General features: G+C 35.5%; 1 protein-coding gene across 1 annotated transcript; it reads right to left on the bottom strand.

The window, feature by feature from the left end:
* Nucleotides 1–1,817: 1,817 nt before the first annotated feature.
* On the bottom strand, nucleotides 1,818–4,577 carry LOC131056721 (probable disease resistance protein At1g61300). The gene has a single exon (XM_057990979.2). It carries the CDS (start codon nucleotides 4,524–4,526, stop codon nucleotides 1,818–1,820), a length of 2,709 nt encoding a protein of 902 aa, XP_057846962.1. The 5' UTR covers nucleotides 4,527–4,577.
* Between the last annotated feature and the right edge of the window lie 15,338 nt (nucleotides 4,578–19,915).

Genomic DNA, 19,915 nt, shown 5'->3' with positions numbered 1-19,915 from the left:
AGTAAAGTTGTATATGAAGTATCATATGCCCAAGTTTCATAGGTTGTGGTCAAGTGGACAAAAAGTTATAAGTGACAGAGTGTTCACTTTGTTAGGTTATTGATTGTGTTAATGTTTCAATTGGATGAGCCAGAGAATGGTATGTGTACTAATTAGAGAAGTCTCCAAAATGAGCTGAGGAAGTTTTGGGTGATGCATAGTGTGTTTCTACTCCTTGTGTAATGGGTGGGCTTTAGGAACATACCAACTACAAGTTTGTTTTGTGTAATATACTTGTGGCCAAATTGTACATGTTGTAAATATGTTCTAGGATAACTTGAGGTTGTAATTACTAGTGAAATGCATATTAAACTTATCTATAGTCTTTTCATGTGATAATGAGAGGTTGAAACTGATAACTGTGAAATAATTTGTCCAAGTTGTCTACTCAATTTGTGTTGACATGTGCAAACTAAAATGTACATCTCATGCACATTGTGAGGGTTCTTAGAAGAATATCAAATTAGAGTGATCTTGAAGGATAATCTTTGAAAGTACACATGAAATAATTTTCATAAATCAGGTTGTAATTTATGTTGGTTCCTCATTATCTAAGTTGGTGCTCACTTCTTGAGTTTAGGGATCAATGTCTCCTGAAGGTCAGTGCCTACAAATATAATTGGGGATTAGTGTCTACGTTTGAGATTGTAATTCCTATAGGTTGGTGCCCACATAATATTATAAGTTCTTTGTTATCTTTGGTAGGTTGGATTTGGGTAGTAAATCCAAGAAACTATTCTGATTGTATTTTTCCCCTTTTGGGTCTACATGTATATCTAGTGTTCCCGTGTGTTAATGTGTGATTGTGTTTTTCATTTACTTAGTTTCTTTAATGTTAAAATAAGATCTATTAATGATCCTAATCAAAAATTGGAAGTAAAGTTGATATTTTGCATATACTAATTTGGCCCCACTCTCAATATGTCTTTGTGACTATCGACTATGTGAATCAAAATTATGTAAAGACATATATGTGGATATTGTTGCCTCTAGTCTTGCTTTTGTAGATAGTTACAATGTTAGTAAATTGAAAGATGCATGCCTCTAATTTGGTACAAAAAATATTGTGGGTTTGGATTTCTTCCTTCATTTTGATTGTAATTTGTAATACATGCTTGTGATTTTAAAGAAAAAATCACTAAAAAATTCATTTCATATTTTTTTCCAAACATTCATTATTATCCATCCTTTATACGAACATTTATGTTAACTTCATCAAATAAATTTTATATTGACTTATGAATTTTCTCAATTAATATCACTTTGATCATAAGTTAGATGAAATGGTAACTTTGTATCTACAAATAAAAACAATCAAACATTTTGAATCCATTTCCTAAGTTGATTGGAATGCTAACTAGTAACTTCAAATTAAAATAAACTTTTTGAATTCATAGTTTTAGATAATTTTATTACCCGTAAGAACTTAAAAAAAACATTTGAACTCCGAGCCCTGTGTTTCGTAAAAGGAAATATCTGAAGCTCTTATGAAAGTGGTTTTCTAAAAGGCAATATTACTCTGTTTTGTTGGCATATCTAGAGTAACGAGCTGAAACTGTCTAATAAGTTAAATATCAATACATCATTAGACACAAGCAATACTTTTTTAAAACAAACAGCGTCTGAGTCATCCAAACAATTATTCCTTGCTTCTTACTTAGGGGGAAACTGTAAGTTAAACTTGATAATTACACATGGAAGCAATACTTTGCGAAATAAATAGCGTCTGATTCATACAAGCAATTATTTCATGCTTCTTAGTTAAGGAAAACTATGTGTTAAACATGACAATTATCACGGATTTGCACAATTTCGACATACTTACCATAAAGATGGTTCTTCATCACTTCATCTTCCCAGTTAATTTCATTCCACCATTCCTTATATCCTCTGATCTGTTCGAGAGACTTGAGATTATCAAGTCCGCATGGAAGTACTTTAAACTTCATGCAATGGAATATAGCCAAAGTCTGCAACATGGGCAAAGCCCCCTCTTCCACAGAAGTAGACAGACTCTCCAGAGAAGGTAACATCCACAGTTTGAGCTTGCGCAGCCTTGGAAAGCAGTCTTTCCTCCCAAATTCTTCTCCCAGCTCTGTGAGTAGAAGGCATTCCTCAATCTCCATTTCCTTCAAACTGGATAATCTGCCCAACCCTAATCCGGAAAGAGTGAGCAGTAAATTAGAAGATTTCAACTTTATGTAGTTGAGATTTTGCAATTCTGAGAATAAATCAGGGGTTCCCTCAAGGTGACAGTCATACAGGTGGAGCTTCTCCAGGTTGTGCATGGCCCGCATGTCAGTGGGCAGATGTGTTTGACGGACTTGGGGCATCCAAAGTAGCCAAAGTTCTTGAAGCTCCACTAGATTCCCCACTGTCCGTTCCTCAATTGGCGATTTTAGGGTTAGACGGAGACGCTTGAGACGATGGAGTTTGCATATATCTTGCAAAGAAGCCTTCTTTATTTCTTCACCTGTTTCCAATTCCGGCGAAAATGCAAACAGGGTCTTCCACATGTCAAGCTCTTCCAAACTAGTTAGCTGTGATATGTCGGGGGAAACGAACTCCAAATCATAACAGTGGGCTAACTTGAGAATTTGGAGACTTTTCATCTCCTTTATCATGGATTGAATAGTGATGAGAAGGGAGAAAGAAAGATCTAAAAACTGCACTCTATTCAACTCAAATGTTTGATCATGGAGTACCCTAATCTGGGTATTGGAAAGCTGGAGATATTTGAGATTATTCAAAAGGTAGATGGACTTTGGCAAGAATTTGATGGGCGTGTTGCTGAGATCAAGCACCATTAACATATCCAGCTTATCCAGGAAGCCCTCCGGAACCTCTTCAATTGTATTCGAGTTCAGCAACAGAGTCATTAGCTTCCTGCAAACAAATTTGTCTGGCAGAAAACTGATACGTTTATGGATCAATGATATCCTCACCCATTGTGGATTTGCAAATAAAGAGTACCGAAACTCTGTTAAACTCTGACCTGCACGGAACAAGCTTTTCTGGTCGATCTCAGCGATGTGTACCGCCATATCTCTGAGCAAATCATGGATTTTCACTTTCCAAATATCATGGCCGTTTTCCTCTTTAACCTCAATGTCGACCAAACATCGGTCCGCCAAGATCTTGAGAAAAACGTAGCGCCCTTCAAATCTGCTTTTCACTAGACCCTCTGCCAACCACAACTGTATCAATTGATCCGCGTCGATTTCTTCGTGTTCTCTATAAGCTGCCAAGTACAGGAAACAAAGCCTGAGCTCATCTGTTTCCAGAGCATCGTAGCTGTGCTTCAGTGGCTTGAACAATTCGCTCAGAATCTCTTCGTGAATGCGATGAAACTGGGGATCAATCTCCTTTAGCTCCTTCAGAATGTTTTCCCATGCCGACGGGGCAGTGCTGTGAAGCGGCGGCGTTGTCCGAGCAAGGGTTTTAATGGCCAGGGGATGCCCTTTACACTCCTTTGCAACTGATCTGGCCAATTGTTCTATCTCGCTATCCATATTCTGATCCTCGCCAGCTACGAAGGCTCCTCTGCAGAAAAGATCCCAACCTTCTTCCTCCGTCAGATGCTTCATTGCGATCATCTTGTCTGCTCTCATGCTACTGCACACCTCTTTATCCCTGGAGGTAAGTACGACTTTTTTTGTATTCTCAGAGACAGAAATCCCCAAATTAGAAACATCTATGCTTCTCCGCACATCGTCCAAAATGAGCAGCAGTCGCCTCTCCTTGAAAACCGAAAGTAAGACTCCTGCAGCTTCGTCAATGCTCAAATTGGATCGCCAAGGCAACTCAATTGTCTCAAAAATACGCCTCTGGAGCGCGGAGATATCGGATTCTCCAGACACAGTAACCCAAATCACAAGCTTAAAGAAATTGATTACCTTTACATTGTTGTTGATTTGTTTGAGCAAGGAAGTCTTTCCCAAGCCGGGCATTCCATAGACGCCAACCACACGAACAGAGTCATCTTCCAGCACCCACGTCTCCAGCTCCGACAGCTTCTCCTGAACAAACGCGCCAACCAGCTCCTTCCCCATGGGCGGCATCAGCCTCTCCGGAGGCTCTTCCAGGTCTCCATTCTTAGGAAAATCTGAATCTTTCATCTTCAGAAGATCATCTATTTCCGCTAGAGCATTACGGATCTTTCGACTGGATCTTTTGACAAGGAAACAGTGAGGGCAGCAACAACAGAAGCGACGGTGCTTGTTTTCAACGTACTGGAGAAACACCTCTTCAGCAGATTGGACGATTTGCTCTTGTGTGCTCACCCAAATACTCACCACTGCCAAAGGCTGTCGACCTTTCCAACTTAGCCGACTGTTAATATGATCGACTATACCCTTCACATGATCTATCTCCACGCGGAGGTGCTGGGCATCGTTGGGCACACTAGTTAAATGCTTAATCTCTTTCGCAATTGCCTGCAAGCGATTGCTTATAATCTCTTTCACTTTTCCACTAATGGAATCCATTTGTCCAAAAACAAACAGGCTCTTAATGCAAAAGGAAATTAAGAGAACTGATCGAAGCACTGTTATATAAGTGTAGATTACAACCAAACATATCCTGCTGTGCCTGTCTGAAGATCAACCATGGATCTTTTTTCCTTGAACGTATTTTCTACAGAACCTGACATTCCCTACTTTCTTGCTTTATGCCATCTCTACTATGGACGATTTCCCCTTCTATTCTTTTGCAGTCTCGCAACATTCGATGGTCGGCCCACATTTCGGTTTAAATAATCTCTCTTTTATAGAATGCGTATAGAGATAATAGAAGCATATTTGCAATATTATTTTTATAATTTCAGTCTTGCATTTATCATCATCGCACTTTTTTAAAGATGAATTTCACTAGACGGTTGGTTTAAGAATAGCCAAGAAAGAGGTTATTTTATGTTACTAGATTTCTTCGATCTTAATTTGGGTTTCCTTGTTTTGGAAGTGATCATAAAAAGTAAGTTATTATTCATATATTGTATTGACAAACAACAATTTTATTATTGCAGTTGCATGTTCTTGATCAAGAATAAAGTTACTGTTTATATTTTTTAACTTAGAAAATGTTGTTAGCTTAGAGAATGTTTATTGTTTATAAACTAGAAGGTTTTAAAGATGGGGAAGTAGAGTAGCGGAGGAGGAGGTGTTAGCGATTCAATGTATCGGGAAGGAGAAAGTGTCGATGGTGACTTAAATGAGGGTGGATCTGCCTTGTACTATGTTTCCTTGGGCAAGGCATGTGTGTTTGTGGTCTTCTTTGAGCGGAAGGCTCTCTCGTGGTACCCCTATTTGTGGGGTTTGTGTTTGTGACAGTTTTCTCTTGTGGTTGGTCAAGTCTGAGATAGCTTCCCTTCAGATATGGAAAGGATTCTCGTGGGTTTTTCGTTCAACACAGAAGTGACTATTCATGCTTGATCGGATGGGGGCTATTTCTCCTTCCACTCTTAAATTATAAAAGGATTCTCATGGGTTTTTCGTTCAACGCAGAAGTGACTATTCATGCTTGGTCGGATGGGGACTATTTCTCCTTCTAGCTAGTGGGTTGTTTATGTAGGCTTTCTTTGGGGAGACCTCATAATCTAATTGATAGGGGTGTTGGAGGCCTTCTTCAGGATGTCCTATTGGGGTCATGGAATGGCGGTTCTATTTCATGCTATTGATGGGGTGTATGTTGGTCAATATGGGCCCTGGCTTTAGTGCATGTGGGCTATGGGTGTGGCTTCCATTGTATATTTTGTCAAGGTTATGCTTGCCACTTCTACAACCTTTGTTTGTTGGTGTTTTCTGCACAAGGTCTGTAATTTATGAATTGTTTATCAATAGGTGTGGACAATCGTTGTTAGAGCTTCTAATTTAGTGGAGCTCCTTGAGGTGGTTGCCCCTTGTGGGATGTGTTTCTTTTCCTAGTGTTTGTTGATTGCTTGTGGATTTGAGGCCTTTGTTTCATATTGTTTCTCGCTCATTTTTGGGATCCTCATTCTATGCCTCCTATATTCTGTTTGAGTAGACTATGGACTGTTTTGGCGATAGTTATTGTGAAGGTGTTTGACACCCCTTCTACTAGCATGTGGTGGACCACTCAAAATAGTGCCCCTATTCTGCTATATGCCTCCAACGTTGGTTGTCTTTGGTCAAAGATGGTGAGTATTCAGGATCCCTTTTCTAGAGGGGCTCTTGAGGTGAGTTTCCCTCTTTTTGTTTTGATGGATTTGGGATGAAATATTCTCCACCTTTGGTGGGATTTGATGTGGGGGTTGGTTTAGGTCCTTGGGGTTTTGGGGTATGTGCAATTCTTAGGGGATAATGATCTTCCTTTTGAAGTGGGTTTGGTGTTGTCATTTGTGGGAGGGTAGTGGATGGATGCTGAGGGCTGGCTATTTGAGGAGCATTTAACAAGAGAGAGTTGTGCTCCTTTCTTACCCATTCCTTTGGCGGTGTCAGACCTCCTTTTGGGGATATTGTTTTCTTCTTGGGCTTGTGCTTCTTTCCCTGCACCCCCTCATCCTCCTATGGTTCATGTGGTGAGTTAGTCAAGTGGTCCATTTGTGGGTTCTTACAGCTCCTTTTGGGTTTCTTCCTTGTCTAAGAAATTATTGGCACAAGGTGGTCCTCTAGGTAAAAGGTTGTGGAAAGCCTTTCAAATTCATTATTTTTTTCTGCTCGTTTGATTGTTTTAGATCTAGTGCAAGGGGTATTTGTATGACGATGGTTTGAGGTGCTTTTCTGAACCCCTTTGTTATGATTAGGTGATTTTGTGTTGTAGGGAACTTTGTTCCTGCTAGTTTGGTGTTCTGATCAAAAGCATTTGTCAAGAAAAGGTTTGCCTTTTTTGGTTTTTGTGTCTTAGTGGGCTCATTACTAGTGAGTTCCCCTTTTTGTGTCCTTACATGGTGGTTATGTAATGGCTCTGACCAATCCTTGTTTTATCTAATCAAAACTTAGAAAATATTGTACCAGTAAATATTTTTTTATTAAATAATTAATATCAATTTATTTTTATTAAATGTTAAATGAAGGTTTAATTTAAAGTTAAAAGTGATAAATATTTATCTTATTTTTGTTAGTCAAAATCTACCTTTGATTAATAAATTTGGTATTGTTTAGAGTAGTCATTTAGAAATATGATAAAGACCTTTAAACATTGTGAGGTCCACCATAGCATGCCAAGATTATAGTTCCTATTGGATGGATAATTATTGATTCACTAGGTCTTAAGTTTGTTATTGGATGAATAATATCTCAATTCTAGGGTATTAAAATTAAATGTTCAATCAAATGCTTTGATTATCTATGGTGAGATTATTTTTCGTTTCGAGCAATACCTGTAAAGTTTTTACTTATTGAATGACTTTAAACAACTAATGTATTTTAAATATATTAATGCAAATAATATAATTATTAAATTCTATGTTAAGGTTTCATTAAGTTTCTAGATGAAATTGATCAAATCATGTGCATGATTGTATGTGTTTAAAGTTTGTTTCTCTAAATGTTATCGATACATGGATATATTAATGCATAAAATAAAGTGTGTAGGTTGGTTCCATGCCCAGTGGAATGAAGGTCTTTGGGTAACCCTATTGTGAAAATGTTTGAATTGTTAGAGTTCATGTTGTGAAAATAACAAGTTCCATTAAAGAATCCTAAATTGAGGGTGGCTTGTAAGAAAGCCAACAATTGAGAGGTGAGCTTCCTATTGGCTTGGAAGAAGTTTGTGTTCTTATGTAGGTCAAAAAAGAATGAAACCTTATGTCCTTGGAAAGATCTCATCTAGCCCTTGTTTGAATTTATTTTGTCGTTCTAAGGTGTGACTTATGAGTTTTACCACAACCATTAACTCTTTATTCTCTCACCAACAAAAATTATATTGGTACCATGATAGTACTATAGCCTACAATGTACAAGTTCCTCTATGTCATTGGTTTCCATTCTACAAAACTATCATAGCTAGGAATGAGAAGAATTTGAAATACTAGAACCACCCCTATTTGTCATAACAAAGAAGAGGAAAAAATAAAAGTTAAAGAAGAGTGAAGTTGTGAATGAAAGAGAAAGGGAGAGGAGGAAGCATTAAGGTTTTACGCAAAATGCCTTGACTTCAAGATTGGGCCATCTGTCTATCTCTTTCCACCTTGATCAAAAGAATAAAAGACACTCAATATATTTTTAATGGCTCTTTTGATATCAACAATTTCTTGTTGGAATTTCTAACCTCTGAAGCCAATACCATAACTACAAGCACTTCCACAAGAAGAGAGAAATAATGTTCACTAGAAAATGAATTGTATTGAGAAGTTTTACAAATGTACAATGAGCTTGCTTATATAGGCAACTAAGATGGAGTAGGTGCAACTACTCTCAATACAATGTTAAATACATAATGCTAACTCATACCTATCTAGAAGGACACCTAAGATAACTAACATGAATAATATTAGATGATTATTTCATGTGACAAATAAAGCTATCCTACGTAAAGCTATTAGAGTAAATAGAATAAATCTAATTTACTCTTACGCCCCCCCTTAAGTGCATCTTAGAGAGAGAAATTATTATGCATATGATTCAAGACTAATTATAATGGTGCAATATATGGGTCCCAATAACTAGGCTATGCTAGGTACCCATACCCAACTAGTGATTCAACTAATCTCTTACAAATAGAGAAAAGGAGATAACCTCAGGGGACAAAACTCCTCTCAAAAAAGGAGATATGCAAAATATATATAAGTGATAGATCATGTGATGTATGGAGGTATCACACCAATACCCCCAAAAACTACGTCCATCAGAAGAATCCAATCAATAGTCTGCTCATAAGACGCAAAGTAAGAGACTACGTAGCCCCCCAAATAAATAAATTCCTACCAAAATGGTAAGTGGTTGAAGGGAACATATCATCCAATGCTTGCAAACCACTTTTCCAGTGAAAAATTTTGTGGCTAATATTTGCCAATTGGCTATTTTTTGAAATTTGGGAATCTAATTTTGCTAATAATTTCAACTTTTAAGGTTACATAAATGGCCACAATTTTACAAATTTATTATTTTAATGTTATTTAAATCGCCAGAGAATTTATTTTATTAGTTTTTTTAACTTAAAGATTCGCCACAATATTTGATACATGGTGGGATTAGATTCGCCAACATTTTATAATTGATTGTAGAAATCCAAATTAATTCAGCAATAATATATCATAATTATTAGCTACTTTAGGGTTATATCAACAATCTTTTATTTCCACCATTGATTTAAAATAAATCTAATGCATTACCTTCATTGTATTCCATGAGGTAAAATGTACCTACAAGTTGTAATGCTCGTGGGGTTTGAAATTGTTTTTGAATTGTTGACTTCAATGAAAACCAATGGTCTAAAAGCAATTTTTGGCCCCATGAGTTACAAATTGTTTGTAAATTTTATCTCACAAAATAGAAAGAGGGCTATTAGATTATTTTAAGTTAATGGTAGAAACCAAATAAAGTATAGTCTAACCCTTAAACTCATTAATGATTTCAACGTTCATGCCTTTACTTTTTTATAAAAGATTATTTTTAAATGAAAGGAAATGAAATAGTAATTAATGCATACAATGATCATTTTTCAAGATTCGCCAATATTTTTACCAGTAAAAATTGATATAAACAAATTCGTCAATAAAATTAATTTTTTTTAATAAAAAAATAAAGATTCGCCAATAAACATTATTATTTTTTTTTTTAAAATTAAATATTCGCCAAGATTTTATACAATTTTTTGAAGAGGATTTCTTAAAATTATTAGTGCACTTTTCTCCCCCATTCTCCCCTAAGGAATAAACAAACCATATAGAAATGCAATTTCATGAATAAAAAAATTTGAGGGCCCAAATAGGGTACAATTTCTCAATGAGTGGCGATGAGGTGGTGGCAGCTGCACGCGCCACAAGCATATCAACAGTATAATCACACCTCTTGATGTGATAGGCCCTCACAAAATGAACATCAATGAAATGTCTCTATCAAACCAAAAAATAAAGTTAACCTGCGATAGGAAATTGAGGCTCGAACCAAAAAAAGGTTCGACAAAAGCCATGACGCCAATATGTAATGCCTCGTCCCATGTAATATCGGTGACCAAAAAAATGGAGCACCAAAGGCCGAACTTAGCAGTCAAAAAACACGAACCCACACTGCCAAAATAGATATCGCGCCCCTAATAACATGACACCAATGATATTGTCTTCCCACTATAATTGATGGTTAAAATATTTGAATCCACTAGTTTGAAGACGATATAAAACAAAGCTTCAAGCTCAATAAGAAGGAAATGATGTGATTATATTGTTCTCAGTAATTGGTAAACAAATGAAATCGCAGCCAATGAGAGAGCATTCGATGTTGGAGATAAAGATGGTCGGCTTAAGGCAGGGATGAAGCTAGCAAGATATCGACCTCCTCGGTCAAATATATCGATGCCCCAATGATATCGAATCAATACTTTGGTGGTGGGAAAATATGTATTGTTGCTTATGATGGAATCAATGAAGGAAGGTGAAATATAGCTCAAATCCAAATTTCACCGCAAGCACAAAATTGCAATATGTATATTGCTGCCAAAGCTGATCAAATATTGAAAAATTGCAAACTTGGTCGGAAAAATTAAATGATAAATTGCCCCTCCAATCGTTGTAGGTACGTACGTCACTACAGCTGACAGATACAAAGAGGAAAATTGAGGCCAAACAAAATAAATGTCACAGAAACCAAAATGTCACAACTAGAAATAAGATAGACGGTGCCAAGAATACACATAGGAAAGAAGTAATAAAAATATCAATAACGCCACAGGTGTAACGACAAAATGGAGGTGACTTCTAAAAATTCTAATAATTTTCAATGTTGAAATGGTCCTAGGTCTGCAAACTAGCTTGTGGGAGAGATTGTAATATACACAATCTAAAATATGGTAGGGAATTTATAATGCCCGCCAATGAGCAGACTAGAGAAATACTGTTATTAATCAAGAGTGAAAACTGACACAGATTGGGTGGCGCCGACTGAGGTAGCATAAATATGTTGCTAATCTCGAGAACTCAACAAAGCTGTTGAAGGGTCTCAATTGGAAAGAGATACAAGCAAAAGAGCTCTGATATCATGTTGGAGTTTGCAGCCTTTGAAGTCAAGCCCACAACTGCAAGCAGTTCCCCAAGAAGAGAGAAATAATGTTCATCAAAAAATGAATTGCATTGAGAAGTTTTACAAATGTACAATGAGCTTGCTTATATAGGCAACTGAGATGGAGTAGGTATAACTTCTCTCAATACAATATTAGTTGCATAATGCTAACTCATACCTATCTAGAAGGACACCTAAAATAACTAACATGAACAATATTAAATGATTGTTTTATGTGACAAATAAAGCTATCCTAAGAAAACTTAATTAGAATAAATAGAATAAATCTAATTTACTCCAACATTTCTAAGATGATATTTTAGGATGTTTATTCTTAAGTGAAACAACTCTAGATAATGCATAACCATTACAACTTATGTGACTTAAGATAAGAATTAACTTTTTACCTCCATTGCTAAATTTGTTCTTATATATATTGCTGATATTGTTGATTATTCCTTGAATTTGAAAGTCTATAACTTCACATTAGGCAAAACTTTCACTTCATAAGGATATCATAGAGTTGCACTGATATGGGTGGATAATTTTTATTCACTAAAAATGGTTAATGTTGCGATAGTTACGGAAGTGCTTCGGTTGAGTTTACCAAAATATGGATAGGGAGATTAGAACCCCTCACCTCTACTCTCCTATTTTCGCTCTCCTCCGCTAGGCTATGCAAATTCTTCAAATATATTTGGAGGCCGCTTCTATTTCAAGGCTATTGAACACCCTATAGAGAATTATGGATGGCTGGTGGTTTGAACCGATGACCCCATAGTTACTAGCGTCCACTCCCTACCGCTATACCATGCGGCTACTTCGAGATACATGTTAGATATTTTTGGTTTTGTTAAGGATAAGCCGAGAGTTTAGGGCTCAGAGCAAATCTGAACCCTCCTTCATTTGCAACTATGAACCAAATCAAACAAACCCAATTGTAATAAATTTATACCAACCCAAAACAAATTATTTTGTAAGGCTCAAAATTATAAGAGCAAATAATTTTAAGGGTTGAGTATAATTTTAAAATATTAAGTGTTAAAATTGGGAGATATGAATGATTTGTAAAATCATATTGTTTTCCACCATATTTGGCAAAATATGTGCATAAAAAAGGGGGGTATGTTGTGAGTTTGAGGAGGAAATTTGGTAGTGAATTGAGATTGGAGAAGTGTGAGATAAATTATTTTGGAGAGTTTGATAGTGAATGGTTCATCTTTGTGCATTGGGAGCTTGAATTTGAGCTTGTTGTACATGGGAGAAGGACTTTTGTAATTCATTATTGTCTGAGGAGACATAAGGAGTCTTTGTAACCATTGAGGTGCTTTGTAACAATTTTTTGGAACTGAAACAAGGATCGGCCACTCCATTGGAGGGTCCCAGAGATGTAGCCAATTGGTGAACTCCATTATCAACTTGTGTTTTGTCTTCTCTCTTCTTTCTCTCTTTTGTTCAATCTAATGTTGTTTGATTATTACGTTTATTTAAACAATTTGATTGTAATTTTAAGACCTTGATTTAATCGTTACAAAAGTTAACATCTCACGTGCAATAGTCATAGATCCTAACATCAAATCAAGTGGTGTCAGAGCTTGTTTGACTAGTGTTTGCAGAGGTGGATGTTAACGCGATCTAAGAGCCAGCAAGGTGAAGGCACACTTGCAGAGTATAATCCTGAGATCGGTAAACGAAGGACATTTCCACTAAAGATGTTGGAAATTGTAACTGAACAAGAATACCCAGAGCTTAGTGAAAGAGACTTTTGGAAATCTTTTTTTGAAACGAAGGTTATGGTAGAAGTGCTATACAAAGAGAGGCAATAACAGATGAAGCATGAAAAAGAAAAGTCATTGAAGGACCATGGATATTGAGAGGACAAAGAAAAGCGAACGAAAGGTGGTGATTCACCACCAAAAAATCCTCCATCTCCTTCTCCTCCTTCTTCCCCTTCTTCTTCTTCTACTTCTATTAATCCTTTCAAGAGCATATCTAAGCTTGTAATTAAATTAGATGTAGAATTTGAATTACCTAAGTACTGTGGGGAGTTAGATGCTGAAAAGTTAGATGATTGGGTCCAACAAGTAGAAGTGTACTATAGGATTCAAGGCCTAGTAGAAGATACCTCTAGGATCTAGTTGGCTACTCTCTGATTGGGAGGAACAACTCTCACCTAGTGGGAGAGTAGGACTCGAGCAAACATTTCTCGCCATGGTAATGTCAGTATGACTTGGATGGAATTTGTTGCTACTCTCAAGAAACAATTCTACCCTTTAGGACATATGCAACAATTGACAATGAACTGGCAAATCTTTAGGCAAGCTAAGGGTTTGTATGTCTAGGATTACACCCCTGAGTTTAGAAAATGGGCTATTGCTTTGAATGTGCCATTGTATACTCAAGATACACTACTTATGTACATAGGTGGTTTGCATTCTTATCTAAGACATTCTATTTTGATGTTGAATCCTAGGAATTTGGATGTAGTCAGTGTTCAAGCCACACATCTAGAGTCCAGGGGTAAGAATTTCTGTAATGATAATTTTTTACAAAAGTCATCTAAGGTTGGAGAAACAAAAAGAGAAAAGAAGACAGCTACTATTAAGAAAGAGTTCACATGTTTGCATTGTGACAAGAAAGGTCATGATGAAGAACATTGTTGGCGGTTGCATCCAGAATTGAACCCTAAGTGGGCTCAAAAATATAAAAGTAAGGAGAAGGCCGCAAATGTTGTTATGGATCTTAGTTCACAGTCTGAAGACAAAACTAATATAACAACAATGGGTTTGAAAGGTACAACTCCTATTGCCAGTGTTTCCTTTGATAGTTGTGCTTCTACTTCTCATGTTAATGACGTCCCTGAAAATAAGAAAAGAAATAAGCTTTTTCATGTAAGGGTTTTTTCTAAACACATTAAAGTTGATGCACTCATAGATAATGGATCCCAAACTAACTTAATCTCAGAAGATGTAAGAAATTTGGGATTGAAAACTACTCCACATAAGAAACCTTATCCACTAGGTTGGGTTTGCGAAAACAACAAATTGTAAGTAACAAGGCAATGTACTTTAAGGTTCACAATTTCAAGTAAGTATGTTGATAAGGTACAGTTTGATGTGGTTCATCTAGATGTTTGCGGAATAGTGTTGGGTAGCCCTTATTTGTATGATCGGAAGGCTATTTTCTACAGGGAATTGAATCACTATCATTTGTTTAAAGATGGCATCAGGTATATTGTACACCCTCACAAGGTTAAGACTAATGAGTCTTTTGCAAACACAGGGCAGTTGAAGAGGGTGATTAATGCAAGTAAAGATTTGTCTCTTATGTCTATTAGGTCAGGTGATCCTAAGGATGAACTTGAAGCAATCAAGGCCAATCAAGATCAGATGTTGTGGGATATGCCAACAGTACAACGTGAGGAGATAACAAATGAAAGCATTCATTATCCAAAGCCTCAGCTTGTGGTTGGGAGTTTGGAGGTTCCCTTGGTAAAAAATGTTCCTATTGTAAAAGACAAACATGTTGTTGATTCATTCACTTTCGTATCTGCATTTTTATTCATCTTAATATTAATCAATAGTTATTGGTTAGTAGTTGGAGCAGTTTATGTAGATGCTTATGGAAGTGATACAATTATGCACATGTTCAACAATATTGTTGTAGTCTTGATTGTGGTGATGAGAGAGGTGTAAAAATGGATAGATGATACATGACAAGTGGGGAGACAATGCCCTCACTTAATTTATGAATAAATACAACTTTTGGAGGTCCAAAAGTTCTCCAGTGGGGAGGATTAATCTAGGTGGATAATTTTTATTTACAAAAAATGGTTAACGTTGTGACAGTTTTGGAAATGAATCGGTTGAGTTTACCAAAATATGGATAGGGGGATTAGAACCCCTCACCTCTTCTCTCTTATTTTAATTCTTCTCCACTAGGCTATGCAGATTCTTTGGATATATTTGGAGTCCTCTTCTATTTCAAGGCTATTGAACACCCTATAGAGAATTATGGAGGGTCAATGGTTTGAACTAGTGACCCCATAGTTACTGGAGTCCACTCCCTACTGCTATACCATGCGGCTACTTCAGGATACATGTTGGATATTTTTGGTTTTGTTAAGGATACGACTGAGAGTTTAGGGCTCAGAGCAAATCCGAACCCTCCTTCATTTGCAACTATGAACTAAATCAAACAAACCCGATTGTAATAAATTTATACCAACCCAAAATAAATTATTTTTTAAGGCTCAAAATTATAAGAGCCAATAATTTTAAGGGTTGAGTATAATTTTGAAAGATTGTGTTAAAATTGGGAGATATGAGTGATTTGTAAAATCATATGGTTTTACACCATATTCGGCAAAATATGTGTATAAAAAGGGTGGGTATGTTGTGAGTTTGAGGAGGAAATTTGGTAGTGAATTAAGACTGGAGAAGTGTGAGAGAAATTATTTTGGAGAGTTTGATAGTGAATGGTTCGTCTTTGTGCATTGGCAGCTTGAATTTGAGCTTGTTGTACATGGGAGGAATGTTGTAATTCATTATTGTCTGAGGAGACATAAAAAGTCTTTGTAACCATTGAGGTCCTTTGTAACCATTTTCTGGAACTGAAACAAGGATCGGCCACTCCATTGGAGGAACCCAGAGATGTAGCCAATTGGTGAACTCCGTTATCAAGTTGTGTTTTGTCTTCTCTCTTCTTTCTCTCTTCTGTTCAATCTATCGTTATTTCATTATTATTTTTATTTAAACAATTTGATTGTAATTTTAAGACCTCCATTTAATCGTTGCAAAAGTTAACATCTCACGTGCAATAGTCATAGATCCTAACATCAGATCATGCAGTCTTTAATTCATTGATATCATAAATGAGGAAAGTAATTGCTTATGTGTGAAATTATCAAATTAAATTGATAAAGGGCTGACTTAAAATTATCATTTTTTTTGCATTGGGGATTGATTTAAAAATTCTAAGGTTCACACATTATCCTCCTAGAATTTTGGCTAAAGTCCATTGGACAATGTTCAATGATTGACATAGACTCAACAAAATAAGTTTAAATTGTTAAGGTTAAGAGATAATAGGGCCTTGGTATTGGATATGCATTTTTTATGAAAATAATGATTCTTAAGTGAGGGGAAAATCGTTTTGAGATTTAAAATGGGGTAGGAGTCATATAGAATTAAAATGATAAAATGTAAAGGGTACACTTTAATATAAGGGCCCTAGTAAGAGTGAGATGAGATTTAAATAACTTGAGTTAAGTAATCATCTAGTGTTAGAAAAGATCCTATAATGTATAAAGGAGTGGGAAACACTAAAATTCTCATTCTAGGAGAGTGTGAAACTAGGCTCCGTAATTAAAGGAGTATAATTTACAACACTACAACCTCATCATCTATTTAGGTTTGTATTTTATGAATGCACTATCATCCTATATAGAGAAGGTGTGGGACACTAACAGGTAATTTTAGCACAAGTACGATACTACATCCAATATTTCGAGGATGTCTCCTCCTTCACAACCATATATAGGGGTTTTAAAAAAAAATTAGAAGATTATATATAATAGACAAATAATATATTATTATATTGTCCAAAAATACATGGGTAGCATAGCTTTCCTAGTAGATAAAGACTTTACAACATTGGAGGCCATAGATTCCTAAATCTCATGGATTCTTAAAATATCTTATGAAGTTTCAGTGTCAAAATTTAATTCTATGCAAAAAATTTACTAAGTCTCTTGAAGGGCCCTCAAGAAAAATAACACCCAAAAACTCAATAATTCATGAGGTCGGTGAAAAAAGAAAAAACTACCAAGCATATGGAGGAATCAAAAAAAAAGACCATGCCAAGTGGGAATTTGGTACAATGGAACTAGAGTTATAGTTGGAGACTAGCCCTAAGAGATCCCAAAGAATACAAGTACAACCTACACAAGGTGAAAGTAGCAAACCAAGGAAGAAGCCATCCCCACCACCCTTGAGCCACAAAGGGAACTAGTTAAAGGAGAAGCCTTAGAGGCAAGTTAGTACAAATAAAAGTGTATTTAGGAAACAAAAATAGAAACAAGGAAAAATCAAACAAACTAGTCTCCCCATAGGTAATTAACATGGAAGAAGAAACAAGGGATGGTCTAGAAGATATGTTGGGCCAAGTACCATAGAGACGAATTGATGAAGATACACTATAAAGTGGGCTATCTGACAAGAAGGTTATAAAGGATACTCTCACAATTTACCAGGAGCTGACTACAACTAATAAGGTTTAGACAAACATAAAATAACTATATGTTTGGTGGCCTCCAACAAAACATTGAAAGATTTGATGCATACATTTTCCGATGCTTTAATTAAAGCATTAAAAGAATGGTAAGAAAGAGTGGAAAAGGAGGAAGAGAAACATAAAATATATGAAATTAGTGAAGTGAGCCCAACAATTACCTCCACTAAATAAAAGACTTGTGGAGATAGAAACTAAATAAATCAAGACCAAACAAAGATTGGATATGTTGATGTGATAGAATCCATTGATCATAATCAAAATTAGGGAACATATAAGGGAAGCCTCCATAAAGGCTTATAAAAAATTATGCAAAGAAGAAGGAAAATATAAATCTACATCTTCAAAACAATGTTCTCAATCTCCAAGACCTCCTCAAACACACCATCATCTTCTGCACAATATTCCATATATAATATTAAAGACATTTTAGCCAAAAAATCAACTAAAATTAGTATCCCCTTCAAAGTTATTTCAATTGTCTTTGGTCAATTCATGAGTTGAGTTTAGTAGTATCTCACTATTATATTAGTCTTAGTTAGGAGATATCTTACAATAGAGAGCCTAGGAGAAACTACTCAAACACTATATGGACATTAGAGATAAAATAGAATATTTAACGAAGGAAATAAAACTTAAGTTCCCTCATCTTCAAGGTCACCCATCCCATCGATTGTTATAATATAGTGAAGCATCTTATAGAAGAAGTAATCAAGTATACCACACTACAAAAGGACAATTTGTGGCAATAAGTGACTACCGAGCTTACCAAGGCTAGAAAGGATGAAAATAGGTGAAAGTGTGTTGCTAATGGCTTTGTATTATGAAGGCATGTCAACACAATCAGGAATATTTAAGAAGATGTAAAAAAAATATCAATTTTCACTACAATGGCCAATAGTAGTGGCCCCATTGATAGCTGAAATGAATAACCTAGATTTGGATATCATTACCAAATCCATTGACTATGATATACTAACAAGAAGGGAAGGTTTGGATATACATAGAAAACATGCATGGCTAATACCAACAACTATAAGAGTAGAAGGGAAAGACCTAAAACTTGTTTCATTAGTTAAGAGATGTTTTATAATTATACCACATTATCGACATAGTTTAGGATGCGCAGCACTTCTCCCAAACCCTCCAAATACCCACCATAATTTTAAACTTAGAAAAAACTATTGTAGTTCCAAATCTAGATCCAATAACTATAGTTGGACACAAATTAATGAAAAATAGTTTTAAATACCTAGTAGATATATAAGGATATTCCTCTAGATAAACAAGGATGAATTGAGTACAAATCAAAGTTTAAAAGGAAAAAAATTGTTGGCAAGAAAGGTACAATAGATAAACTTTCAGACATCATGTCACATCAAGGGCACAAAACATAAGAGTTAGAACATATAAGATAGGGTAAGGGTACTATGCATGATTTATGTCTCATATTATAGATATAAATATATTGTAAGATGCATTCACTAGTAGAATGGTGAATATAGGGGAATATAATTAAGCCATAAGGTGTAAAGACGTAAATCAAGCTAACTTCAAATAATAGCCAAAATACTCTTTATTCTTAAATAAACTCATATATCAATTAATAAGTCTATTTCACTCCATTTAACCATCCATAGCTTCATTTGATCATTCCATTTAGATCGTAAAACACACAAAATTTCTAGTTAAGATAAATATTCTTTATTCATTAAATCGATAAAAGTAATATTTTGATCATGCAATACTTACGCATTTCAAGTTGTCGCAAGTTCAATAATGAAATAATACAAAGTAAAGGGTGAGATGCAACCATTGATCTGTAACCCAAGCTGTCACTAATGCAATCTTTAGAATGAGGACAAGAACAAGATTCAAGCACTTTTTCCGCCCAACCTTGAAGCTTACGCTTCCCCGGAATTCAATTTGATTACTCGACCGAGTATAATGCCATGCAGAACAAAAATAGATAGTTGGAAAAGCAACTATACTCTCTATAATCCACATTCGGCACCCGTCCTGGAAGGTAACTTTCCACAAGCACAAGTCTATCTAGCTTTGTTCACATAATTCATATAGAAGACAATCTTTTGCTTTTTATTTCTAGCTTCCTATTTCTTGCAAGATAAAAATACTATGCTAAGAAGACAATATTTTGTTTGAATAGAAATAAATCTTTAATTTAAATCCAATCCTATCTAACAGGAAACAATCTTTTATGGATAATCAAATATACATCTAAAAGAAGACAATCTTTCCCTTCTATCTTTCAAGCAATTTAAAGACAAGATTAAAAATATTAAGAAGGTGTAACACATGTATGTATCTTACATATAAAATTGAATAAAATGAGTACACATTCTTTTATTCAATTATCAAAACATAGCATACTCATTAACATGCATTCTATTTCT

Source organism: Cryptomeria japonica, chromosome 8, assembly GCF_030272615.1.
Source record: "Cryptomeria japonica chromosome 8, Sugi_1.0, whole genome shotgun sequence".
Classification (NCBI taxonomy): Eukaryota; Viridiplantae; Streptophyta; class Pinopsida; order Cupressales; family Cupressaceae; genus Cryptomeria; species Cryptomeria japonica.
Note: the sequence above shows the minus strand (reverse complement) of the source record. Positions and strands in the feature narration are given on the sequence as shown.